At 36.9% G+C, this 27308-nt stretch overlaps 3 protein-coding genes and 1 long non-coding RNA gene across 6 annotated transcripts in view; 2 read left to right on the top strand and 2 right to left on the bottom strand.

The window, feature by feature from the left end:
- The window catches only part of LOC129243548 (uncharacterized), a 29602-nt gene extending 19779 nt beyond the window's left edge, over window positions 1-9823 (bottom strand). The window contains exons 1-4 of one of the 2 annotated variants that reach the window (XM_054880641.1): window positions 9316-9823; window positions 8532-8859; window positions 8251-8472; window positions 7989-8181 (exon numbers count right to left, since the gene is read on the bottom strand). In XM_054880641.1, the coding sequence (XP_054736616.1) occupies window positions 7989-8181; window positions 8251-8472; window positions 8532-8859; window positions 9316-9679 (1107 nt within the window). In that variant the 5' untranslated portion in view covers window positions 9680-9823. Of the gene's footprint in view, window positions 1-7988; window positions 8182-8250; window positions 8473-8531; window positions 8860-9156; window positions 9273-9315 lie in introns of those variants that run through there. The other variant, XM_054880642.1, reaches the window with a different exon arrangement.
- On the top strand, window positions 8882-9720 carry LOC129243552 (uncharacterized). The gene is made up of 3 exons (XR_008582325.1): window positions 8882-8968; window positions 9060-9235; window positions 9337-9720. It is a non-coding gene; the product is annotated as an uncharacterized LOC129243552 (long non-coding RNA).
- A 5964-nt stretch (window positions 9824-15787) lies between the features above and the next one.
- On the bottom strand, window positions 15788-20105 carry LOC129244433 (lethal(2)neighbour of tid protein 2). The gene is made up of 2 exons (XM_054882056.1): window positions 19730-20105; window positions 15788-17169 (listed from the first exon to the last, which is right to left on the bottom strand). Exons 1-2 carry the CDS (start codon window positions 20016-20018, stop codon window positions 15881-15883), a joined length of 1578 nt encoding a protein of 525 aa, XP_054738031.1. The 5' UTR covers window positions 20019-20105; the 3' UTR covers window positions 15788-15880.
- Window positions 17258-19146, top strand: LOC129244434 (protein tumorous imaginal discs, mitochondrial). Of its 2 annotated transcripts, none has more exons than XM_054882057.1 (2): window positions 17258-18844; window positions 18914-19146. In XM_054882057.1, the coding sequence occupies exons 1-2, from the start codon at window positions 17469-17471 to the stop codon at window positions 18978-18980; spliced, it is 1443 nt and encodes a 480-aa protein (XP_054738032.1). In that variant the 5' UTR covers window positions 17258-17468; the 3' UTR covers window positions 18981-19146. The 2 variants fall into 2 exon arrangements, with proteins under 2 accessions (XP_054738032.1, XP_054738033.1); XM_054882058.1 differs by having other exon boundaries at window positions 17259-18844; window positions 18919-19146.
- Window positions 20106-27308: the final 7203 nt, after the last annotated feature.

A 27308-nucleotide genomic window follows, 5' to 3' on the forward strand; every position in this document is an offset into this window, starting at 1 on the left:
ATATGTATGCATGTATCGGTAGCTTCTATTGTAGTCTTATCACTATTAACATTTCAGCCTGTCTGCTCTTTTGAAACTCGTTAATTACTAACTGGTGTTCTAGTGACAATTACTGCTAAGCCTGCGAGACATTTTTAATTGGAATTGGCATTAATTTTTGGTCGCTTTTTGTGGAGAAAAAAAAAAAATAAAATCGCAAATACGCTTTATATATTGATTTATTGTGACACGAGTTCACAGCTTTACAGAATACCCCTTAAACGGGTAAAATCGGGATCGGTCCGGTGTGTTGGATCGGCTATCAGGCAAATGTCAATAATACGAACATACAAGGTGCAGTCCACAATAAATAAGACTGAGCTAAAATACAAGCGACAGGAGGTTTGTTCTCATAACTTCGAGTTAGTTTATTCAAAATAGTCTCCTCTGGTCTCGTTACACTGTTTTGCGTAATCTAAAAGCTTTTCGAAAGAGTGTTTCAGGGTATTGACCAGAATGTCCTTCAGGATGTCGGTACAAGCCTTTTGGATGGCCTCTACGGACGCAAAACGATTTCCTTTCATGGCCAAATGCATTTTTCCGAATAGGTGGAATCACAGCGAGCCATATCTGGCGAATACGGTGACTGATTGATGGTTAAAATGAGCTTTCTAGTCAAAAAAATCAGACACTAGAGTGGATTGATGAGATGGTGCATTATCATGTAATAAGCGTCAGCTTCCTTCTTCGCGGTATTCAGGGCGAATTCGACGAATGCGATGCAACAAACGCTTCAAAACGCCAAGATAGAAAATTGAACTGACGGCTTGGCCCGTTGGCACGAACTCCTTGTGGAAAATTCCCTTGGAATCGTAAAAACAATTGAGTATCGACTTGATTTTTGACTTCTTCAAACGCGATTTTTCGGGTGGTAGCTCGTCTGGGGCCTTTGACGCTTAGTTTGAGGTTCATGTTGGAAACACCAAGTTTCATAACCAGTTTCAATGTTGTAAAGGAAGAGCTCGTCTTTTCTCACCTCTTCAATGAGGCCTTTCGGATGTTAAATTCCGATCAATTTTTGGTCCTCAGTTAACTTGTACGGAATGAAACGTGCACAGACCTTTCGTAAGCCCAAATGATCAGTTAAAATGCGATAAATCAATGTTTTGGAGATATTCAATTCCGATTCCATGAATTTCAACAATGATTTCGATTAATTTTTGATAAATTTACGAACGATTTCGATGGAGTTTTCGGTGATTACTGATTTTGGGTGGCCCGTATGTTCATTGTCATTTATGTTCTCCCAACCATCTATGAAACGTGTAAACCACTCATGAACTCTGGCACGATATAGACAATCATCGCCATAAACTTTTTTCATCAATTCAAATGTTTCGGTGTTTACCGATCCAATTTTAAAACAAAATTTGATATTAGCTCTTTGTTCGAAACTCATTTTTGTACCGATGTGTTTGTGTCATGACACTTTAGACGCAATAACTTCGCTTCCACTGATCCGAATGTCACCAAGCTTTCACTGGAAGGCATCTTGGGATGTAACTTCCAACGCATCAGCTCAATTAAAATATGGCGCCATCAAAACCACTTTTATGACGCCAGTCTTGTTTATTTTGGACTTCACCTTATATGATATATGTATATATTTAACTTTTATTTAAATGGCGGGAAGAAAATCCACATAACGCCAGGGTATCTCACTATTGTGGTTGTTGTAGTAGCATAAACATTATTCATACATGTGCGGTGAAGGCTTCTGGAGTGACAGTCCTTGGCCGGATATAAATCCGGGTCGTTCGGGTAAAGTAGAACCGACTGTCGTGGGAACGGGTATTCCACCGTTTGTGAGATTACTGGTGTGTAAGGCAATGCTAAAACTCAATGTTAGCTTCTTTAATAAATGAAATCAAATTTAGCTTGTGAAAATTTGTGCAAATAGGTTAGGTCGAATACTTGAATATGACAGAAATCCATCGTAACATTCAAAGAAAATGTTTTCTTTTGCACTTTGATCTGCCTTTTGATTGATTGGTATGCCAGAATGGCCCGGAGACCACACCACATGAACATTTGAGAATTCAAACTCTGAGAGCTCCGCGTGTAACAGAAGAAAGGAGTTTGAAGAATTGTAAGTTTTCTGATTGTTGTTCTGCTTGCTAAAGTTGTCGTAGTTCTACATTACTCTATTTTTGACCTAACAAAACTCCTATAAAATTTTGAGGTTACTTGAGGGTGTAGGTATGTTTTTATTGCTGTTAGCAATTTGAAAAGAGTAGAATTGTGTTTGGCTCCTCAATTACAAATACGATCTGATAACTCTTCCTAAGAACCTTATACACTTGAACTGCGGAATCGGAATATTTACGCGGTAGTTCCTTCTTGAAGAAAACTAGGATTACAAACACAATAAATCGCTAGCTGATAGCAAAGATAAAAAAAAACCAGATAAATAAATAAATGCAAGGTCATCGCACGATGCTTTGCAATCGATTTCTAGAGTAATGCCATTTCAAGCATTTTCACTTACAATCTTTACACTTGCAGAACTATTGATTGAATAAAATTCACTGCGTGTGAATCAACATCTTAACAAATTGTAACTCCTCGAACGCAATTATCCGAGACTAATCAACATCTAATGTAGACGAAGAGCTAGAGTTGCCTCGTGAGACCCGCGATCCTTTGGTCCAATTGCGTTCTGCATATTGCGGCAGGTTAAACTCCTACTTATCCAGAATTGACATCGACATACCCAATATATGTTCAACATGTTAAGGCACACCACACGACAGAAACCACCTCGTTCCCACGACAGTCGGTTTTACGTCACCGGAAAGACCCGGATTTATATCCGGCCGAGGACTGCCATTTCAGCAGCATTCCCCATATATGTATGGGGAATGTTTATGCTGTTATAACAACAACAACAACAACAGTAACCACCTATTCACATGCCACACCAGACCTACTCTCCTAACAACTCTCTCTCTCAATCCGTCGAAACACCATGCTTCCTGGTCATACCGTTAGATGAGAAAGACGTCGACGATCGGTGACTACATCGCATAGACAGGGCTTAGTAAGCTGCTACAACAACAACAACCCTCTCCCGGTTGGGGAAACGTCGAAAGAGCACTGTTTTGGATCTATTGTTAAATGACTACTGGCAGAATATGAACCTTCTCAGCAGAGGTGCCTTTTTCCAAGGCAATGAAGTACAAAAATCAACATTTTTCCCTACTCCCTCGAAAACGAAGAAAATCAAGTTATCATCGTCATTGGCGATCGGTGTTCATCCCTTCTTAAGACAGTGTGATCTATTACATTTTTGAGAAAGCTTGGACTCATATCCGATCAGAAGGGAATGGACTTGTATCCGATCAGAAAGGAATGGACTTATATCCGTTCAATTCCCCAAAAATTTATTCGGAATATTTTATTCTGCTACAATAAAAGTAAGTGGTGTATAACCATGCCTAACATTATCCTACGACAGTTGCATCTTTTTCACAAACGAAGTGATCTACAGTTTTATGCCGCCTCCGAACAATAGATGGTTTTTTATAAGGAGCATTTTCATGGCATTTATACACTCGGAGGTTTGCCATTGCCTGCCGAGGGGTGACCGCTATTAGAAAAAACGATTTCTATCATTTTCTATCAAGCTTGTACACTACCCAATGCTAGTCACGCACCAAACCCTTCGGCTACGGCGGCCGCTTCGTAATAGAATACTTTATTATTAAACGAAGTCACTTAAAATTTCTCTGGAATATTTCTTGTGGAGCTATTTTAAAATGATTGGTCTACGCGAACTATGCACAAATATTACAGACTTTCAAGCCAACATCCAGCGCACCATTCATGATATACGACCTCAAACCAGTTACTTCGGTATTGAGTTGTCTCTCAAATAAGCAAGTGATAGATTTTTATGTTTTATCTTCAAAAACTGCCCAATTGCCTGGCAATTGCATTGAAATTTGCTCGGTAGTGAATCGCATAACCGGTCTGGTTAATTAGTGCACATCTCATTTTATTTAAAACGTTGGCTAGTGACAAGTTTATTGAGTTTTCCTATTGTTATTTGATGGATCTATCGTAACAGCTTTTTTGTTTTGTTTATTTATTTTTATTATTTAAATTAGGCAAATTTATTATAACACCTTATTAAATAATACGCCCGCGTAACCGAATAGTTTAGTGCGTGACTACCATTCGGAAATGCGCAGGTTCGAATCTCCGTGCATGAAACACAAAATGATAAAAAAAGATTTTTTTCAATAGCGGTCGCCCGTGCCTGTCAAAATGGAAAACCTTCGAGTGTATTTCCGCCATGAAGAAGCTCCTCAAAAAAATCATTTGCCACAAATAGGAGGAGGAGCTCAACCAAACACTTAACAGCAGTTTACGCGCCAATTATTAATTTTTTTTAACCAAAGAAGCCAATAATTTAATAACTATTCATATTCATATGAAAACAATTAAATTTTCTGTCTACTTATAGTTAATTAAACTAGAAAGGAATATCAAGATAGAAGTTAACAGAGTTTGTGAAATCGCGTGAGCCCATAAAATGAATTCATTTGCATCTATTAAATAGTTTTCGTTGTAAAAACGGCTGAGTTCAGTTTGACCACTTTTACCAAGGGAGTATCTAGAACATGTTGACGGGGGGGAAACATTCTAATTTTTTTATGCTTAAAAATTTCTTTTGAGACTAAAAGCCAATAAGTTAAACTATTTACATTTACTTTTGAAGAATAGGTGAGTAGGAACTGCCAATATTTAAATAGCTTTTCAATTTATTTTGGACAGTGTTTCAGTACATTGAAATAGTTGAGGCATGCGGTTTCAAATTTTGCGTTCCTTAAATTTTTGTTTTTTATATATTTAATTTAAAACTAATACGAAAGTCAACAAAATGAATTTTAGTTTCTGAGAAGTTTTTTATTCGTATTTAATTGCTGGCTAAGTACATCCCAAGGATAAAAAACAAGTTAGTGTAAACAAAGGATTAGTTTACTGTAATATTTGTTTGGGGAAAAAGAAATACATTATTTTCTCTGTAGATGGCTGTAGTGATCGATATCTCGTAAAGTTGTCAAGGTGGCATTTCACACTAAAAAAAATTCATTTGTTCCATTCAGTTCAGAGTTACAGGGTGTTAACAATGGAAGTCAACAAAGAGAAAATTCGGTACATTTTACAGTTTTTCTTTGCTAAAAGCGAAAATGCAAGCCAAGCTGCTGAAATTGCGAATGGTGTTTATGGTGCCGTTACTGAAACAGCTAATTACGTATAATCTTGGTTTCGTTAATTCCGTTCAGGCTTTTTTGATGTTAAAGGATGTTAAAGAAAATGTGGGTACTGTCGAAAATGTCGATAAAATCACAGAAATAATCGCAGTTTAGCGGCATGCTAGTAGTCGTAGCATCGTCCAAGAGCTAAAGGTCGCAATTGCCACTAAAGTCCAAAAATCGCAACAAGGTCCTCAAATTGCTTGCCGGCAGCACTTGAGGCAAAGACAAAGAAATGTTGCTATCGACATTTAAGGCAATTGGCCGGCCGGTTCTAAACTACGCTGCGCCTGTCTGGTCGCCTGGAACTAGTGACACGCAGTGGATAAAGCTCCAGACTTGCCAAAACACTGCTATTCGGACAGCAAAGGTTACCTCCTGATGTGCCCTCTTCAACACCTTCACAACGAAGCACAGATGCTCCCGGTAAAGGAGCACAATAAACTGCTCAGCAAGCCGCCTTACAGTGACCTGCTTGAGCCATAGCCTGACTACACTGACAGGGCTTAGTATTGCTGTTACAACAACAATAAGCTTAAGATCCACCATAAAATAGGTTTAACCCATTTGTACAAAAAATTTACGCAAAAATAATGGATTTCTTCTTGTCCAAACTAATATGTAACTTTAAATTCGAATTATACATCAAATTCTATAGAAACATTTTAGATGAATCCAATGCATTTTTTACACTTTTGCAGAACTATCAAATCGCGTTGGTTTCTTAGCGAATTTATCAAAAATATGGTAGGCGTTTACAGGAATGTCCCTACGCATATTGATTAAGGCAAGAGTGTTAATCTTCCCTTAGTCATGCGAGTCTTCAACCAGGTTTTAAATCGTTTTAGGAAGAAAAGCTGCGTTCAGCAGATTCCGTTGGCTGGAAATGAAGGGTGCAGTTGAAGAAGTTCACAGCTCAAGATGTTTGTTGGTTTTTTCGGCATTGTATTTAGTTACTTCGTTGCGTTTTATAACAATTCAGTTAGTTAGTAAAATTAGTATTAGTATTTACTAACGTTTAAGATCGCCCCTTTTCTCTCTCGTTGGATCCGCCAATGGCTTTTACAAAACTAAGCGTTTAGTTTCGCGCGTGTGTTTGTGTACTTTCTTGACATGTGTCAACAAGTAATGCGCTTTATAATTTGCAGTTAACAATTGTGTTACACTCGCGGCTCGTAGATTGTTTCTAAAGAATATTCACTACTGCCCTAGCAACGGGTTACAACTTTTTATGCATCTATAGTAAATCGGAATAAATAAATAAAAATAAATAAATAATTGGCGCCTACACTTTTGTAAGCTGTTTGGTCGAGGTCCTCCTCCTATTTGTGGCGTGCTTTTTGATGTTGTTCCCCAAGTGGAGGGACCTACAGTTTTATGCCAATTGCGAATGGCAAATGTTTTTTTTATGAAGAGCTTTTCCATTGCAGAAATACACTCGGAGGTTTGTAATTGCCGCTATTAGAAAACACTTTTTCTATCATTTTTGTTGTTTCATGCACGGAGTCTCGAACCTGTGCACTTTCAAATAGTAATCAAGCACCAAGCCATTCGGAATAAAGTTGTTGTAAAAACAAGAAATTAAAAAAAAGTTGTGCTTGGCGACGGCAAGCATAGGTTTAGGGTTTCTATGTTGTAAAACCGGAAAATTTTACAAAAACTGGTGCATTTTGAGAAAAGTTTACTCTCAAATCGAATATAAATCGGTTGCTTGGTTATGATTGACTGATTTCAGAAATCATTGTTTAAGTGGAGAAATTCCAAAAACGTATCATTACAGCATTAACTTAAGGATGCTCACAGGTAGCTTAACATAACTGTATACAAAGTGTCGAAATGCTCGTTTATTTTATTTCTATTCTATTGTTTATACTTATATATTTCGCAAGCGCTCCATTATTAAACGCGAATCGTTAAAAATTAATGCAGTCGTGTTAATATAGCAGAAGTTTTTCCGCACACTTGCGCTTTTACAATTGTATGTTAAATTAAAACGTACACGCCACGTTTTCGAATTTATTTTCCCCAACATCGCCCATCTCTTTCATTGCGTTTACTCGTTTCCATTTCATTGAAAAATTCATAATAATTGGAAGTGTAGTTTCATCATTAATAATACCGGTAGGGTTTCAAACGAATACGTGTACATACATATAAACTGGATATTGCAATGAGGTTTGTTGCGTTGCCATTATATCAATTAAAAATCTATTTACTTCGTAAACTGGTTACAAAAGAATTGCAATATGTTTCATATTCTTTATATGTTGTAGTATCGGGGCAATAGCGTTTAGTAGCATCTGATTATTGGGATGAGATGCGGTTTAATACGCCATCATTGCCTGTCGCGATAAACCGCGCGCTACTTACTATATATTTATCTACCATGAAATGCAAGATCTACTTTAGTTCTAATTCGATTCGGTTGGAGCAATAGACGTATGTCCTGCAGAGCTAGATTTTGTAGACTGCCCAGCATAAGGAAACATACCACTCATATTTTCATCTACCCTTTCTACGACACGCAATTAACACCAGGCACTCTTTGGTCTCAACCAAACGAAAGCCGCGTATTTCCCCCGCGTGTAGAATGGAGAAGTTAGATAAGAAAGACGACCAAATGAAGCCGCGTGTAGAATGGAGAAGTCAAATATTAAAGGCAAATAAAGAGACTGAAAACTCACTTACCTTCATCTTTTCGTATAGTTCGGGGTTTTCATAGCGATCTATATTGGATATGGGAAACTCGTTGGGATCACAAATCGTTCGCTTATTTTTGCAAGCTTCAACCCATAAAATTGAAACAACTGGTATATTCCAGTTCTTCGCTTTTTTGTATGTGGACAATAAACCATCTTTAAATATCACATGTGTTGTACCTCTGGAATAGCGTAAATAATCAGTTTATACGTATGAATATATTTTAAAATATTTAATAAATCTTCAATACCGTAATAATTTGTCATTTACGCGTGCACCTAGTTGTGAAATCACTTTCTTCACACCTTCAGAACGATTATCTTCGCCGGTGCGTACTTCCACATATACAACAATGTCGCGCATGAGTTCCTCGATAGAAAGCGGTGGAGGTGGTTGACGCTCTGCCACACTAATAATGTTTTGTTCTTCGTATGGTACATCAAAATTGGTGTAAGTAGACTTTGTTGGATTTCTAGTTTTTTGAAATGAAATGAATTATAATTACGGAATGCTAATTCGGAAAATACTTACTTTAACGCCCTGATCGCTCGCACACGTGCGTTGGCAGACGGACTATTCAGATCACGTTGTATGCGCGCCATTTGTGGATGCTGGTTAGAAGTTGCAGTTGCAGCAGTCTCCTCGGCAAGACTTCCTTCGTTGTTGTTACAGTTGGCTTGATATTTTATATTTCTTTCAGTGTTGGGGTTGATAGCGGTTCCAGAAGTAATAGCTACAGTGTTATTTTGGGTGACATCAAATACAACCTCATCTAAAGTTGCTGGTGGCGTTTGGGAAATGAAGAGATTTTGCTGTGAACGCGTAGTATCGGCGCTGCCCACATAGTCTCTCAATTCACCTGTATGCCGTTATGAGATTAAGCGTTATGCGCGCGCATGTTGAAAACAAGCCACAGAAATAAAACGAAAGGCGATTTTTAAAATACTATTTATCACAAACACTTAAAGGTAAATTTAATGAGATCAAAAAAAAATTCAGGAACTAAACTATTTTTTTTACAATTGCTTTTGTCTTTTCTGTTATCATTTGCGCTGTCAGAAAATGACAGCGCGATATTTTCGCAGTGTTACCAATTAAGCACCTCTGATCCCCGATACTCAAAGAACAAACTAACCACATTCACCGCCTCACTCACCATTTATAATAAATAATTTAGTACACATGAAATTTGGATTTAGCTACTTTTTGTGATGTTTTTTGTTCAAGAAATAGAGGTAATTTTGAGAGCACTTATTTTCGAATGTACTGAAATTAAATCCATGGCATATTTATATGTGAAATATTATCAACTTACACAAGTTACTTGTTTTCACAGGCCATGTTTGATTCTCATCAGTTGCTCCATGTGCAACATCGTTGAAATTTTCTACAGAGCCTTGGGATGAACTGCTTAGTCCACTGTCCTCGTTCGGGGGTACCAAAGGTTGGTCAGGTCGGCTTGCAAAAATTTTCAATAATTGTTCATCCCGAATACTTAATCGACGCTTGTTTCGCTGAGGCGACATTACCTCCACCGAGGTCTGCTTTAGTTGGCTTTCTTGTAAAGGCTTCTTTTTTACAATAACATTCTTCAGCTGTATATTTTTTCGCGATCTATCAAGTGCCGTTGTATATGTTAGTGTTTGCCATGTTGGAGCTCGGGTTACAAATTTGTCCATGATAAATAAACTATACGCCCACAGGCGCTAACCACGGCGTATTTCGTTGTTTTTTAATACAATATATGATTTATGGCAGCCAGCTTAGAATTTTACAAATTAATTGGATTTTGAATGCACCAGTAATATTCGCTTGACAAATTTAAAAACTGACACATGCCTTAAATGGAATGTGGACTTTATCAATCGTTTAGGCGGAAGTGTTTAGAAAGGTACTTTAAATATACAAATCCACAGCGTTGTATTTGGTGTTAAAAATAACTTTTACGCAAACTTAAATCGAAAATGTTTTCCGTTGAAGGTTTGCGTATAATTAGCGAAAAGAGATTTATTTAAGTCGAAAAAAACTGAGAAATTTTCCAGTTAACGTCCCCTGTACGTGTGGCGTGTGGAGGCAAACCATATTTTTGGCTTACATAGTATCTCATTCGCTCGGTATCGCCGCAATTGCTAGTCTGTTGGCGAAGTTTCTAGTTTTGCTACATTATTATTAAGTTTGTGAAAATTCTTAATACTCATAATTGAATAGTTGAAATTTTTATTGTAGGGCGGCCGCCGTAGCCAAATGGTTTTAGCGTGACTACCATTTGGAAGCATACGAGATCAAATCTTCGGGCATGAAACATCAAATGATAGAAAGTTTTTTCTAACATGGGTCGCACTTCGGCGGGCAATAGCAAACCTCCGCGTGTATTTTTGCCATGAAAAAGCTACTCTTAAAAAGATCTCGTTCGGAATCGGCTTAAAACTGTGGGTCCCTTCATTTGTTGAAAAACATCAGGACTCACACCACAAATATGAGGGGGAGCGTGGCCAAATATCCAATAAAGAGTGTAAGCGTCAATTAAAAACTTTTATATTATATAATAAATGAGCGAGAGATTTGCACTTCGGCCTTAAGTAGGCTACAGACGACGAACATTCTTGCACTCCGCCGCAACTATCTCGATTTGTGTTGATGCTTCGGCGGAAAAAATGATCTTGAACCAGAAATTAATAGTGCAGTTAATTGAGAGCTTAAAACACGATTTATAATTATGGCAAATTAAAAATTCAAAATATAAAAAAAGTCGAAAAAACCAGCATGGGATAGGATTAAATGGATTTAATGCAGAAATAATTGCTAAACGTGTTTCTATTACTATTAAGCCAAGGAACTTGGGTGAGAACTTCAAGCTTTTTCATAAGGCTTCTTTATTTCGCCAAGCGTTAGCAATAGAATAGAATAGAATAGATGAAGCAACTGGTATAAATAAACATATTTTGGCAACGCGGGAATAGAGCTGCCCTAAATGCTCGTAAGGTAGCGCGCTATACCAGTCTAATGAGCTATAGTTAAGGCGAATTTATTATAGGTGACAGCAACCACATATTATATAAGTGAAACCCTACATGTATTTGTTGTTGCCTTTGGTACAAGCATCAAGTCAAAATACAATACAATACGAATGTAAACATACCAATACATACAAAGCATATCATTTTGACGTAAGCCATATCTACGGCGAAAAATTCAGCTGGGTGAATGCTGTCACCTATAATAAATCCACCTTGGCTATAGCCATACTCGCTAGCGGCGAATTTTACTCGATAAGTTGTTGCTTTTGCATACAATTTTTTCGTTAAGTTAATCGAGCATATAGAAAGCGAGCGGGGAAATGGCGAATAGAAGCAGCCAAGACAAATCTACTAAAGGTGGTGTTGGTAAATCAGCCGTTTTGTTTTTTTTTTCTTTCGCCGTGCCCCTGTGGCTGTTAGCTTAGAATGAAACACGGCGAATTCATAATTTGTTTTCTAGTTTCCCCAATACTTTGCTTTGACAATCAAACGTACAGAACCAAGGTGGATTTATTAAGGTGACAGCATTCACCCAGCTGAATTTTTCGCCGTAGGTATGGCTTACGTCAAAATGATATGCTTTGTTTGTATGTATTGGTATGTTTACATTTGACTACTGATTTTGACGTGATGCTTGCACCAAACGCAACAACAAATACATGTAGGGTTTTACTTATATGTGTTTGCTGTCACCTGTAATAAATTCGCCTTGTACAGAACATTGTTATTGGTCTAGTGCCACCAGCTTTAATGAATGCCCCTTGGAAGAAGCCTATAATATCTTTCTTCCATACTTTTCGTCTTTTACTCTCTTTCGATTTCTCTTTTTAAACAGACATAAATAACAAACATTGTGATCGTATCATCCGCGCTTTTGCTATTCACTTTTACGCTACCAGCAGAAAATCACATATGAGCTGCTCGCCGTCTGTGGCATACGACAGCGATCATGCTCGCGATAATCGTGTGAATATCGAAGGCTGTTTTGAATTTTTTCTGAAGGAATACAATACAAATTAAGAAATGTTGGGTAAAAGAGCAGCAAAGTTCGGCCGTTCTCTATTGTTCGTTCTTGACGTTTGCACGGGAAAGTTTGGCAAAGTCCTTTACACTTTTTGACGTGATAACGTCTTATAATTCGATTTAACAGGCTGCACGCACGAAAAAATGTGTCGTTACCTTGCTCATTAGTGTTACCTTGCTCATTTTCCGTTACCTTGCTCATTGCCGTTACCTTGCTCATTGCCGTTACCTTGAATGAACTGCAAGCGAAAGCGCGGAACGAACGACAAAGCAAACAAACGGCAACGTTCGACATCTTGCTCTCTCCTACTTAAGTGAGCGTATATGTACATATATAAATTCACGTATTTGTATTTGCATATGCCTTCTTATTGATTATTATTAATTTGATTTACTTGAAGAATTTACAATAAAACCAAGCTTTTTAATAATACCTGTTGTTTTAATGTTATTATTATTTTTTGACGTGATAACGTCTTATAATTCTATGTAGCCGGCTGCACGCACCAAAAAATGCGTCGTTATCTTGCTCATGCGTCGTTACCTTGCTTGAACAGCATGTTATGTTATGATATGTTATGATATGTTATGATATGTTATGTTATGTTATGTTATGTTATGTTATGTTATGCTATGTTATGTTATGTTATGTTATATTGTGTTATGTTAAGTTATGTTATGTTATGTTATGTTTGTTATGTTATGTTATGTTATGTTATGTTATGTTATGTTATATTGTGTTATGTTTTGTTATGTTAAAGTATATTATGTTGTGTTAATGTTAACTCATTCTCTATATCCATACAAAATATCTATCAAACAAATAAAATTAAAATTTTCTTTTGAAAAATGCAACCATTCAATCAGTATTTTCTTATGACGTTATCACGTTAAACTATCGTCAGTAAACCGACTTTACAGACAATCTCTTTTTTACCAATACATTCGCAAATGCCTTCGTCACTGTCTTTGATTTTTCAAAAAGAAAAAAAAAAAAACAAAGTGCGTGTAGCGTAGTACACATAACAGAAGTGAAACTTTCAAGGCAGACAAAGAAAGAGGGAGAGACTCGAGAGAGAGAAAGAATATATATCTAAATAAATTCACAACATTTGCAGAGAATACAAATACACAAAATTTACAAAAAACGGTCGACCGGTGTAGGTAAACGCCTCACACAAACCGTGGCAACAACGCGCACTACTTCGAGCGTTTATCACCCGCACAAACGCAGCGATTCCGGGACCGCAGCAACGGAACAAATTACTGCAAGGCAATACCAATAAATCCGACGCCGGAATGGATAGTACGCACAAGAACTAGCCAGGAAACGCAAATAAGCGCCAAAAAGTAGACACCAAAAAAATTGGGACCAAAAAAAGTCCCCAACAGTAGACACCAAGGAAATATAACGCCAAAAAGTAGGCACCAAAAATATATTTCCTACAAGTTTGCACCAACAAACACGCCAAAAAGTAGGCAGTATTATTTGTCACTAGAAATTAGCAACCGCAAGGAAAAACTTGGGGGAAAATAGCCTAAAGTGTATCTAAGATATATATGTATAAGGTATACCTTTCTCTCTCCTTTTCCTCTACGTTTTATCTTTTTTCTCTCTCGCGGAACGAAAATGCCCAAAACGTTGCATGGACTTGAAATTTTTGAATTATTTACTCTCTCATTCTCGCTCGTCCATCGGCACCTAAGAAGTTTCACTTAAAAAAAAATATTTCGAAGGATTTCGGCGATGTTTCGTTGTAATTTGCGAAAGAAAGAAAAGCTTAATCACACTAGAGATCTTGGTAAGTACTATTAAAATATTATTATAATCTTCGCTTCATTCAAATGTAAATTTAAAAAAATCGGAGTCAGAGCCCTTAATTTGTACGAAACGACGCTAACGTCGGTTGCTTAAAAGTACGTGAATTATCTTTATAAATTTCTGGACGCATAGGCTATTCAAACAAGTTTTTTCAATTGCATTCAGAGCGTTGTCTTATGTAAACCCAAGAGAAGGGAGCCGATTTAGATTAGTTTGGATTCCCTTTGAGGCTTGAATTCGATCGACTTCATGGCTTTTTGTGCCCTCTACTCATCACAGTACCTAATCCAGATCCAGTTCCCTTATTAAACTCAGAAATTTCGCGTTACTTGTAGGCTTGTACAATCACGGTATCTGCAAAGAAACTAAACTATAAAACGTTGAAATATCTAAATGTGTAAAAAATTTCAGTAAGCATTCATACGTAACGCGCGTCCGACGCTTGGATCTGTCGACCGGAGAGTGCAACATAAATTGCCGGCTTAAATATCTCGACCATCTCTTCGGGTTCGACGAATAACCAAAATTGATTGGCTGTCACTTCAGCAGAGATCTTACGATGGACCAGATGCTGCTGGCACCAGAGGTGAAGTTGCAGGCCTTCAGGTGCTCTACCCATTTAATCCGTTTACGTTGGATTACCAGTTGCCGAATCTCCACATTGAGATCCTTTATCCGAGGATACCCGTCATCGTCCTGGCATAGGTGGTTACGTTCGTTTCTTACATCGGCTGATTCCGTTGGAAGATTAGGACTCACCAGCGCATTATGCGAAGCAGAAGCCGTGGAGTATAAGTGCACCTGATAGCGAGAGCAACATGTGGCCACGAACAATGTCAACCACTCGCTATGGGTCGTAAGGCCTGAGCACGTTTATGATGGTTAAGAAGTTGAATTTTTTGGTGCAATTTTTTTTTAATTTGTCAAGTTTTATAAATTTCGTACAAAGTTTGAAACTTTGTTTAATGATTTTTTTATAAAAAACTAGCAAACCCGGCCCGGTTCGCTGGGCACACTAAAATAGAATAGATATGGTTTAGAACAGAAAAGATATGGTTTTCATATTATTTATTTCTCTATTCTCATATTATTTATTTCTTTATTCAATACCACGTTTTGGTCTCTATCTCGAGACCCTAGTCACGGAGCGGCATGAAAAATACTCTGAACTAAAGCATTCACCAACAGCTTACATTTGATACCCATATTGTACATACACATCCGAAGGTTACCTGAGTCCAGTCACGGAGCGGCATGAAAAATACTCTGAACTAAAGCATTCACCAACAGCTTCCATTTGATACCCATATTGTACATACACACCCGAAGGTTACCCGGGTCCACGTTTTGACCTACATCTCGAGACCCCAGTCACGGAGTGGCATGGAAAATACTCTGAACTAAAGCATTCACCAACAGCTTCAATTTGATATCCATATTGTACATACACACCCGAAGGTTACCCGGGTCCACGTTTTGACCTACATCTCGAGACCCCAGTCACGGAGTGGCATGGAAAATACTCTGAACTAAAGCATTCACCAACAGCTTCAATTTGATATCCATATTGTACATACACATCCGAAGGTTACCCGGGTCCACGTTTTGACCTATATCTCGAGCCCTATACACCAATAGGCATCCAAACTATACGTAAACCATCTTCAATACCTACTTAACAATGTGTGTAAGTTTGGTTTAATTCGGTGCAAAGACATGGCCGGTTAGCGAACACACCCAAAAAGTTGACTTTATTTTATATATAAGATTTGACTTGAAAAATATTGCAAACATTGCATCAATTTAAAGTGAGATAATTATGCGAGCACAAATGTATTAATGATAATTATTTTTTTTTTACAATGTTTCTAAATGCATTCAAAACTCATAAACGAATACTAAACTATGAAATTAAAAAAATGTCATTTTAAAATGTTTTAAGTTCACTATTCAAGTTTTATTTATTTACACACATTATTTTTTGTTGGAAGCATAAACACTCTCACATAATTTGGTTTTTATTTGAGTTTAGCCTTAATAATACCATCCGTCTCTTGGTCTTGCATCGATCTAATTGCGGCACTTTGTACTGTTGTTTTGAATAAATTTTTACCTACACCAAATAACAACACGAAATGGCACACATGGAGTAGTCCACTGGAGATATCCGTACTTGGGTATGTATTCCAGCACAGTTCAATTAAACCAAGCAATAGAAATCGTATACCTAAACTATAATCCGTGGTCCATGTGAGGTAAGGCAATGAATGAAAGTACCAAACGTAGAATTGGTAGTGCAAAGAACGTGCGCACACCAATCCAATGAAATTGCACAAGAAGAATGGTAAGATTGCGAGTTGTGTACACCTTTCGAAGTGTATAGAAACCTTTTGCTCATTCTCTAAAACTAAATCTTGGTTTTGGGGTGGCCTTTTTAGTCCAGTTGTTTTTTGTAGTCCCTTCTCGAATGAGTTTAAGAAAGCCTGTTGGTCGGGTGTTAATTCCTCTTCTTTTTCGAGCAGCTTTGGTTCTTTAATTTTATTGTTCTTTTTTGCTCCTTTACTATGAATTCCCTTTATTTCCAGATTTTTGCGTTGGATTTGTGGCTGCAACTGATCTTGTAGTGCTCGTAGGCGTACATAGTTCTTAAAAAATGTGTACACCGGCTTAGCAAATAATGCTAGAAGTAACAAATGGGCTACCAGCAGAGAAGTGTGAAAAATTTTATCTTCAAACAAATCGCGCGACAGGAACCTGTAGTTAACGGTCCATTTGTGTTCAAATATACGTCCAAAATTGAAACTGCCTCTTATGTATTGCATAGGATATGTAATCAAAAAAGGAGCTCCCAAAAGTATCTGTAAACAGCCGCAAACTGCTAACTGTAGGAAGGTTTTAAAGTAACCCAAATTTGCCAAGTAAAACAGTAGCAATGCAGGTGCAAATAGTAAAATATTCATTTTTACGCCTACTGCCAGACTAAAGAACGTACTACCAAGAGTCCAATGTCGATCCAAGAATAAGTTAAGGGCAGCGTATAAGAATAATATGGCTATGGGATCATTGAAAAGCCGCAGAACGTAAATAGAATGTATGCGATATGAGGTAAAGGCACTTATCACCAGCACATATGGTGGGACCTTGCGGCTTTTAGTGTAGAGGCGGAGCACAAGCCACATTTGTACCAGGTATATGCACACAAATATATATTGTGCAAGGCGTATATTTTGCCCATGTGATGTTATATAGTAAAGTCCCGAATATATATATACAAATGCTGCAGGATATACTAACGGTCCGGTATCACCTACAAAAAAACAAAAAAATTGTTTGTTAGAATTTTAAGTCAAAAACTTAAATACGTATATTCAAAATTTTCGTAAATTGTTAGTGGTTTGGTTTTCTTAAAATAAATTTGAAATAACTTAAAAATTAGTATATAAATTAATATAAGAAAATTTAAATCGACTTTATCGGTGTCACTCTATGTCAAGCATTTCAATTTACACTGTCATTGTGAACGGGTAAACATCTGTGAATTGCTAATGAAAGTGGAAGAAGCAACCTTTCTATGTGAAGCATGGTCGTTGCTGTTACCGCATAGGAATGTCCCTATCCGAAGGAGTTATCGTAAAAATGATTTCGTCAGCCAAGTCAATAAATCTGCGCGCAGTTCGCCAGTTATCAAATCGTGCTATTAATTGCTATTCGTCAGAAAATTTGGCATTGCAGTCAAAATCACAAAGACGTTGCTTCGCCGGGTGGAATGGACGTGATAAAACATTGCCAAAGTTGCTGTTGACAGTAACACCCGCACAGCAGCAGCGGTTTGAAATACATCTTTCAAATATTTTGGACGCCAAGGACTATTACCAGATATTAGGTGTAGCTAAGAACGCCAATTCGAAAGACATCAAAAAGGCGTACTATCAGTTGGCTAAGAAATACCATCCTGACACAAACAAAAGCGATCCAGATGCGGGCAAAAAATTTCAAGAAGTTTCTGAAGCATACGAAGTTCTTAGCGATGACACTAAGAGGCGCGAATATGACACATATGGTCAGACTTCTGAGAATATGGGACGAGCTGGAGGCTTTGGAGGACAGGGCCCACAGGGATTCTCGCAAAATTGGCAATTCCGTTCTACAATAGACCCCGAGGAGTTGTTTCGCAAAATATTTGGAGATGCTAACTTTCGAAGCAATAGTTTTGATGAGTTTGCTGACTCAAAATTTGGTTTTGGTGCTGCACAAGAAATTGTGATGGATTTGACCTTTGCCCAAGCGGCGCGAGGCGTTAACAAGGATGTCAACGTAAATGTTGTTGATACATGTGGAAAATGCAGTGGATCAAAGTGCGAACCTGGTACCAAGCCCGGACGCTGCCAGTATTGTAACGGCACAGGCATGGAAACTATTTCGACTGGTCCTTTCGTTATGCGTTCAACTTGCCGTTATTGCCAAGGCACGCGTCAATACATAAAATATCCATGTGCTGAATGTGAAGGCAAAGGTCAAACGGTGCAGCGCAAGAAGGTTACCGTCCCTGTGCCGGCAGGTATAGAGAATGGTCAAACAGTACGAATGCAGGTTGGGCGTAAAGAACTTTTCGTTACCTTCCGTGTTGAGCCCAGTAAGTATTTTAAACGAGAAGGCGCTGATGTACACACCGAAGCAGCGATTTCGCTTTCCCAGGCGGTATTTGGCGGTACTATACGCGTGCAAGGCGTATATGAAGATCAGTGGATTAATATACCTCCGGGTACACCTTCGCACCATAAAGTTTACCTACGTGGGAAGGGTCTAAAACGTGTAAATGCGCATGGACATGGCGATCATTATATTAATATAAAAATTGAAGTACCTAAAAATCTTACACAAGAACAAAAAGCATTGTTGGAAGCTTATGCAGAATTGGAAACAGACACACCGGGACAAATCAATGGTATTACGAGAAAAAAAGATAATACCAAGAAAGCTACGTAATTACACTTAAAACAACTATTCTTTACATACTGTAGTAGTTATTTAACAAACGTTTTTTGTTACAGAACAGCGGACACCCCGAACACGTTCCTATCGAAAATTAAATCGCTCTTTAATAGACAGTCCAGTTAATATTAAGGGATATGAGTGTGTGTATGGGTAGGACTAAGTGATCACTCCGTTATTTCACGAACGATTTGATCGACCAAACAATTGATTGCTTTATTGTTTTAGTTAGTTAAATAGACGATGATATCAAAATAAAATAAATTACTATTATATTAGCTGTAAATACGAATGATATTGTACTTTTTACTATGATTTGATGAAAGAAATATTAAATGAAATATGAGGTCAGACACAACAACCATTACATCACAGCATGATATTCCTATATGTGCTACTGGAACGAGTTGGGTATATAATTGGCTAATGACTGGTGAAACAGCTGCATCTCCACAAACAATAATAACTTTACATTTTCTGTAAAACTCTCATTTGAGACATAATTGTATATTTTAACGGGGGAAAAAAAGGAAAAGATGTTCTTTGCAGAACAGATTAATGGAACTTCCTCTAGGCAGCTTTTTGGATGAAGTAAACGTGTCAGATTGGATACATATTTGTTTGACATGATTTATATAATTTACGATCTTCGAAATTAATATCAACATGCTTCAAAAGATCTACATAGACTTAGTCGTGCAACGAGCATAAAAAATCTTGCGTTTTAACGTGATTATTAGACCAACTATAACCTCATTTGGCTTATGCCGGCACCATAAATATACACTTTGGTTAAGGTCTCTTTGGATTAAAAATAGATTACGAGCACACAGCTGTCAAATCTCTATGAAGTGCTTTTAAAATGAAAAACTAACCTTTGAGTAGAGCATAATTTAAGGTTCCATTTAGAAATCCTTCGCATTCTTGCATGTAAGCGATCCAATCTATTTCTGTATAAGGTACACGCCATATCACCAAAACATTTAGTAGCAGCTCCGCCAATAAAATTAATATCGTTACCACAGGTAATGCCGCGGGATCAAACACCAAATACTTTACATACTCGAATGTTACATACTTTTTAAGTAATTGCTTGATATTAGTTTGATTGTTTACGTATTTATTGTTGCCCGGTGGGTGGTTTCTAATTTTTAATGGCGGCATTTGCTCCAGCTCAGCAACCGCACGCCACTCTTTTTGTATTTGCTTTGTGGTTTTTGTCTGTTGCTCGCTTTGTTGTAGTAGTTTTGTACAATGTACTCACCTGTCAGTTTTCGTGTCAAAGGGGCGAGGGCGATCCAATCAGTTTATGAATTTCATAGTTGATTAGTAAAATATTTGATATTTAACTCTGCTGAAACCAAAATAAAAAATAAATAAAAACAAGAACACAAAAAAAAAACCGAGATTCGTAGAGTGGCACACCATGGAGAGAATACAGAATTTGACGCCTTCTGAAAAGTGCTACTTTATTTTTCGCAATTTTGACAGCCGGTGACGTCAGTACAGAATATAAACAATCTTTTCTTTACAAATTAGTTGTTTATGAATATTGTGACTTTTAAAATTTGTGATTTTTAAATTAAACAAAATAACTAAAATTAGATACCGCGTGTTAAATTGTGAAAGCACGAATTAAACCAATATCGTTTTCTTGCTTTTTTGCCAATGACGCCGTGGCAGGAAAATGTATATAGAACTTTGTGTGTTGACAGTTTCCACTTGCGTTCGCTTACTCTTCCTCTTCTTTTTGTTTGTATCTTCGCTGTACTGGCGTCACGGCAAATGGGAAGGCGCGATATCGTATTCTATAATTTTTGTATCTGTAAAAAGTTAATTACTTAACGCCTTTATTGCAAAGCTTTTATTTTTATTGTTTAGCCGATAGCCCTGGTTGCTAGTGCTGTAAACATATTAATTTATAATTTAATAAATAAATAATATTTTTATAATTTCTTTACACAAGTAATTCGCCTTGAGATCTGAACAGCTGATTTTGACAATAAAGTTGCCTAAAAATTAATATATATGTAAATGTTGTTGTTGCTCAAACGATATCGCCTTCCAGATATGTATGTAAAAATGGTAATTTTGTAGATTTTTGGGTGGAAAATAATCGGGTACGATTTACTAATTTTTAGTACATTTTTACTTGATATTTATTTACTCAAACCTCCGAGTGTATATTTATAACTTTCACTATTATCTAATAGTGGTGGTCTCTCGGCAAGTAATGGCACACCTCCGAGTGTATTTCTGCCATGAAAAAGCTTCTCATAAATATCATTTGCCCTTTGGAGTCAGCATAAAACTGTAGGTCCCCCCATTTGCAGAACGACATCAAGACGCACCTCACAAATAGGACGAGGAGCTTGGAGGAGCCAAACATCTAAGAGAGGTGTATGCGCCAATTATTTATTTAATATTTTTAACTCATTGTTTTATTAATTGAACTAAATATTGATATACAGTTTGAAATGTTCGGATTCATACTTTTATGCCAAGTCTAATTTTTGTTTTAAAAAAATTTTCTAAAAGCGCAATGAACCATATACACGTTAACATCGATTTACAAGAAAACCATTTAAAAAAGGTTTTTGGTGGGACAGCAGTGGATACTTTTTTTGGTTCAAAACACTATTAAGTAACAAGAACTATCATTGAATATGCAAGAATGACGGAATTCATTCAAAATATGAACTGCAGAAATTTGTTGTAAATATTTTAAATTTGGCATTCTCTTGTACTGGCAACATACGACACGTTTTTCCCCAATATGGTGAATTATTCCTTTTAACCCGAAATTGGTTAACCATTTAGTTACTTAAAATGAACATTTGTTAATGAAAGTCTGATTAGCTGGCTTCGTTAATTGTGAATATTTAAGAAAAGAATGAATAAAACACCATTGTGAATACTTATTAATTGAACATCAAGGCGAATAGAGCAACTCTACCGTTCTTGATTGAACATCAGCTGAGTTTTGTTTACAATTACTAAATTATCTTATCACTGAATTGTTTGGTCTTCTTCGATTTAGTTTGTTGTTGTTGTTGAAGTGGTTGAGTATTTCTACTGAAATAATCCTAATTAGCGACCAGCACCGTTTTAGTACCACTGTCCTCGTATGATGAGTTCTTGTTTTTTTTTGTGTAAGAATAAAGTACATCAAATTTTCATCAAACTTTTATTGTCACTTCGTGTTTTAGTTGTATGCTTCCTTTTTTATATTTTCAACTAAACATTTTTTAGTCGTATTTTATAAAAATAATTAAAAAGCTTTTGCACGACATTCATTCCAACAGTATTTCTGTTTCGTATCATCCTTTTAAGTTCTCAAGCTTTTAAAAAACACCCGACACATATCCAAAATTTGGTCAATAATAAATTCAACTTCCGAAAAAAAATGTTTTTGCTGTTTTTATATAACTAACTTTCGACGATAATGGTGCTTTGAGAGCTGAAGCCTTGATTTTAACCCAACGTTGTAGCTTCTTCTTCTTCTTGATTGATGCGATAAAGGCTTACGCAATTTTGACCGAATTTAATAAAGCGCACTAGGTGTTTCTTTCTCGTGCTAATCTGCGCCAGTTGGACGCACCAAGTGAAGCCAAGTCCTTCTCCACCCCCTCTTTCTAATGTAAAGGAGGCCTTCCTCTTCCTCTGCTCAGATTTGGAGCGTTTATATCCATTCGGAAGACTTCCGCAGAATCTTTCTCTCAGACACTGCAAAGGATGCCTCATCGGATGTTGTTATCGTCCAAGATTCTGTGCTTGTCAAACACCAAAACTGTCAAATCTCCACGGAAAAAGTGCTGTAACTCCTTCAATTTTGCTCTGATTGTCTTGAAACTTTGACATATAACCGTTCAGTAAAATTTTTCTCTCTGAACACTCCAAGAGACGTCTCATCGTCAAGAGAGGATTTTATTACTCATTTGACTGCTTAGTCCAAAGTGGCACTTGTTAGCAAGAGAGATTCTCCGTCTGATTTCAACGCAAGGATTTATAATAATTCCTTAAATTTATTATAAAATATGAACATGAAATGAAGACCTATGTGCGATTAATTAATAATGCGGGCTAATGATGATTTAATCAACGATTTCGTTACCTATTTCGATAGAATTTTTGTCTCTTTTTACAGATCCATCAACATTTCAAGGAACTATTTCTCCTCCCAGGCCGATGAGCTTTTTTTTTTTCATTGTCCTTTGCGTTACGTGATTTTTTATATACAAATTTTTGTAAAGAAAAATTAAAATACATTTTTTTATAAAGTTTAAGTACTAATAAACAATGTATACACTTTTTTTATATAAAATTTTCTTCTAAAAACAGATTTTCTTTTAGCGTATTTTTGGCGCTGCTGGACGTACATATGTAACCCCTTAAAGGAAATAATATATAGTACATATAAGTATAATGGATGGGTGCATCGCAAACTTCATTCTGGGCATTCTTGGTATTAGACTTAATTCATCCCTATTAAATAATTTGTTTATTTACTCATTATCTCTGTACGTATGTATCTTATCGCGAGACTTTTATTGTTTACTGTGCCAATCACTTATTGGCCGATGTAGATGTGTTAGCGCTTTCATAGCGACTACAAATTCCTTTTTATCATGTTTATGTGTTTATACATACATACATACATACATACATACATACATACATGTAGTATACAAGTATATCTAATAGGTCAGTAGAAAAATTGACTTAATACACCGGTACACAACATCTTATCCACTGCTTTTAATTATAAAATAATAAATAATTTATGTTTTCCATGGGTGTAAGCAACATAAGGCCCACATATTGGACTGTGTGAAAGTTACTATTGCAATACTAAACATACATACATACATACATTAACTCATCTAGGTATACAGCACATATCAGCGGTCTTGTTTTTATGAGAAGTTTTTTCATGGTAGAATTTGCCTCGATTTTTTGTTTACCTGCCAGGGCTTATACGATTTTTGAAGTAGTAATCGAGCACGCAAGCTTGTAGAAAAATTTCTCTAACTAGGGGAAGAAAGAATTAACTGCGTGGAAGGAAGTTTTGTTATGCTGGTATATTTGACTTGGCATTCCTTTAAGCGATCCGCTGAAACTTGTAAAAAAGTGTTTTTAGCCGAATTAAATCTTGTTTCAAACAGCGGAGGTATTTTTCCTTTTTTTCACTCACACAAAATTTGAATCGTTCAAGTCGCCCTTCCTTTGACTGCTCATTCTCAATATCTTGTGGCACAGCCCGGTTCGTTTGAATAGAGGCGCTCAGTTGGCCTACATTATTTGCGCATAAAAGCTGTGAAAAAAGATCGTTTTTTAAACATTCATTGTGTTTGGTTGAAAACTTCTTAATTCTAACAAAATGGGAATGCAGAAAGATTTAAAAGATCGCGAAAAAGGACAAATCGATATCTTGAGTTCAGAGGAACTTTAAAATTGCCAAATTGCCACAATGATTGGTCGAAGTCCAAATGTTGTCGATCTTTGGTAAGAACTGCAAAGGCAGAACTGCGATGGCTTTGACACCGAAGGAAATCTGCAAGATCCTTAGGACTGCATCAAATTTCGCTCTTCCTACAGAAAAACTTAAAGAAATAGCAAAAGTTGTCGCCAGCAAATCACCGTTCGAAGGGCTATTCTAAATGTGCCACATCTGAAGCATAAAAAATTACAAAAAAAAAAACACTATTTTGCAAGGGACTACAAGGCTTGGAGTTCTGTTACAAATAACGATGCCGGTGAATGGAAAAAAGTAGTATGTATTTAGTGATGAAAAGAAGTTCAATCTGGATGGGCTGGATGGCTAGAATTACTATTTCCATGGCTTAAGAAAGGAGGAAAGATACTTGAGTCGACACCACAGCCGTGAAGATGGTGTTATGGTATGGGGAGCAACATCGTAGAGTAACTGCGGGTATTGTGGTATACCCATTTTATTTTCGTCTATAAAATCGTTACATTTCATTTGATTTGAATGAAAATTTATCAACAATATGCTACCGTTATTAAGTTCAAATAAACCTAGCTTCAAAAGCCTTAGAGCCGCGAGTTTCAGAAATATTTAAGAAAGTACTGCAAAAGACGGAAACAAGCCCTTGAAGAAATTGGCGGGTAATGTGGTATACCTTATTCTGGTAATGTGGTATAGTATACCACACTACCCGCATATGATGCCTTTAATAATAAGTCAGTTACTTTTGATTGATAACTAAAATTTTATTGCGAACCATTTAAAAAAGGATTATGAACTGAATTAAAACATATTGAACAAAAATATTTTATACTTCAATTTACAAAAAACGCAACAATACAATTCATATCACTTGTAAGAGTATTACTTACAAGAATCGCAAAGAAAAATAGCACTTCGATTGGGAATACACTTTTCGTGGGCCCAAATTTGTTCGCATTGCAGACAAGAGGTCCAAGGCTTCATTATTATATCCTCCCATAAATTTTGCCACAGTAGTTGCAAGAGGATTCTTTTGTTGGTGGAACATCTGGAAACTCCTCTTCACTGTCACTTGAGTGCGAGTCAACAAACAATTTGGTAGAAATATTTTTTTTATTAGAGGGTTTTGGGGATGGATTAACCGGAGCATTGCGTTTTCTGTTAATGCTTTCAATGCTCTGTAACAAATTACACTTATAAGGAGAAGTTGTTAAAACAGTTGTCTTTGTTTTCCGGCCTTTCCGATTAGGTGGAGGATCTCGTAGCTTTGGTGGTGGAGATATTTCCCAGGGAGTAACGAGTCCTCGGCTTGTGCTTGCTTCTATAAACAAATTAAATAGCGTTCCTAAAATTTCCATAGATTCTATTGCGAAACTTACGAATTTCAGGCTCAATTTCCATGGTTGATGCGCCTGGGGTTTCTTCTGTCGTTGAATTTATAGTTTCAACTGGATCCTCTGAGAATACAATATATCTAGCAAGATTTTTTATATTTAAAACTGAATTGTACCTGATGATGATGAGTTCCCAGCTATAAAATCTGCATCTGTGAAAATATGTTTGTCAAACGGATAAATCCCCGTGGCTTTAAAACCATTTATTGCAATTTGTCCAGTTTGAACCCTCAAATAAGCCTTAGTAAATAGTCTTGCGATATCAAAATGTGTAACTTTTCTGCCCTGTTCACGCATAAATCGTCTTATTTCGTCATTATAGTACTTCTTAAAAGGTCCCATAAAAGCCTTATCCAACGGTTGAAGTTTGTGTGTTGAATGGGATGACAAAGAAAGTATAGCCACATTGTGTTCGCGAGCTACATATGTATATCAATAACTTCTATATTGCGTGTGTGGCTATAATGCCCATCTAATATAAGAAGCAGAGGTTCAGACGGAGATGGTTTCGTTGCGCTTAAAAAATGCCTAAACCATTTCGTGAAGATGGGAATCTGAACCCATCCAGACAAATGGCACGCCGAGTTTGAGCCAGGGGGGGCGTCTTTCATTATAAGAGGGTTATGGTTTTTTCGTGGAAAGATGAAAAATGGTGGTACGAAACCACCTCCTGCGCTCATGCAAGTGATGACTGTAACAAGCGATCCTCGCTCAGCTGAAGTCATTGTTCCAATCTGTTTTTTTTTCCTTTCCGAGCGATTATTTGTGCCTGCACGAAGGAAATACTGATATTCCGGTTTCGTCAACGTTCCAGATACGAGTAGGCGGACGATTATGTTTTGCGTTTTCTTCTTCCAGCAATTTGAAAAATATATCACCATTTTCTCGAGAAAAACCACGTGCACGGTCGACGCTTGTTCCAGTTGGCTTTCGAAAACTCAGAACATTTCGGTGTCGGTTACAGAAGCCTTTTAGCCAATCCTTGCCAGCGCACTCTTTAATAACGGAGAACTTATTGGGAATGTTGTTTCTTGTGGCAATTTGATAACACAATGACCGCACGTCTGCGCGTGTTAGTCCCCAGTACCTTGACTCCATTTCTAGTAAATATTTAACTAAGTCATTTTCAATTTCCGCTGTTAAAATCGGAGCTCGGCCAAGTTTAGTTGTCAACAGCTCCTCGATGGATTTCTCGCTTCTTGACATGCGCTGCAGAGTGGTATGGGGGCACTTAATTCTCTTGGAAGCCAAGAGAATACCCATTTCACCTTTCCTAACCGCTTGGATAGCTTTTTTTATATCCTCTGCTTTCCATTTTCGTATTTCTCCTTTCTTCGGCATTTTTTTGATCGAGAGGGTAATATGGTACACTATACCACTTTAGCCGCCTTTACATATACCACAATAGCCGCATTAGAGTTTGAACAAATTAATTTTGAATAATTAAATATCGACCAAATATACAAAAATATTGCTTATATGCTTCACTAGTATTAAACTCACTTATTACTTTCCGATGGATAAATGCAGTTTGAAGCACAGGATTTTAATTTGCCAGAAATTTTCCACTGAGCACAAAAAAATGCCAAC

The sequence above is a fragment of the Anastrepha obliqua genome, chromosome 4, assembly GCF_027943255.1.
Source record: "Anastrepha obliqua isolate idAnaObli1 chromosome 4, idAnaObli1_1.0, whole genome shotgun sequence".
Taxonomy (NCBI): domain Eukaryota; kingdom Metazoa; phylum Arthropoda; class Insecta; order Diptera; family Tephritidae; genus Anastrepha; species Anastrepha obliqua.

Coding starts and splice junctions, on each gene's coding strand:
- LOC129244434 (XM_054882057.1), top strand. CDS start 17,469: ATGTCCCTATCCGAAGGAGTTATCGTAAAAATGATTTCGTCAGCCAAG. Junction 18,845..18,913: donor GATAATACCAAGAAAGCTAC/GTAATTACACTT, acceptor TTTTTGTTACAG/AACAGCGGACACCCCGAACA.
- LOC129244433 (XM_054882056.1), bottom strand. CDS start 20,018: ATGCCGCCATTAAAAATTAGAAACCACCCACCGGGCAACAATAAATAC. Junction 17,170..19,729: donor AAATTATGCTCTACTCAAAG/GTTAGTTTTTCA, acceptor GTTTTTTTGTAG/GTGATACCGGACCGTTAGTA.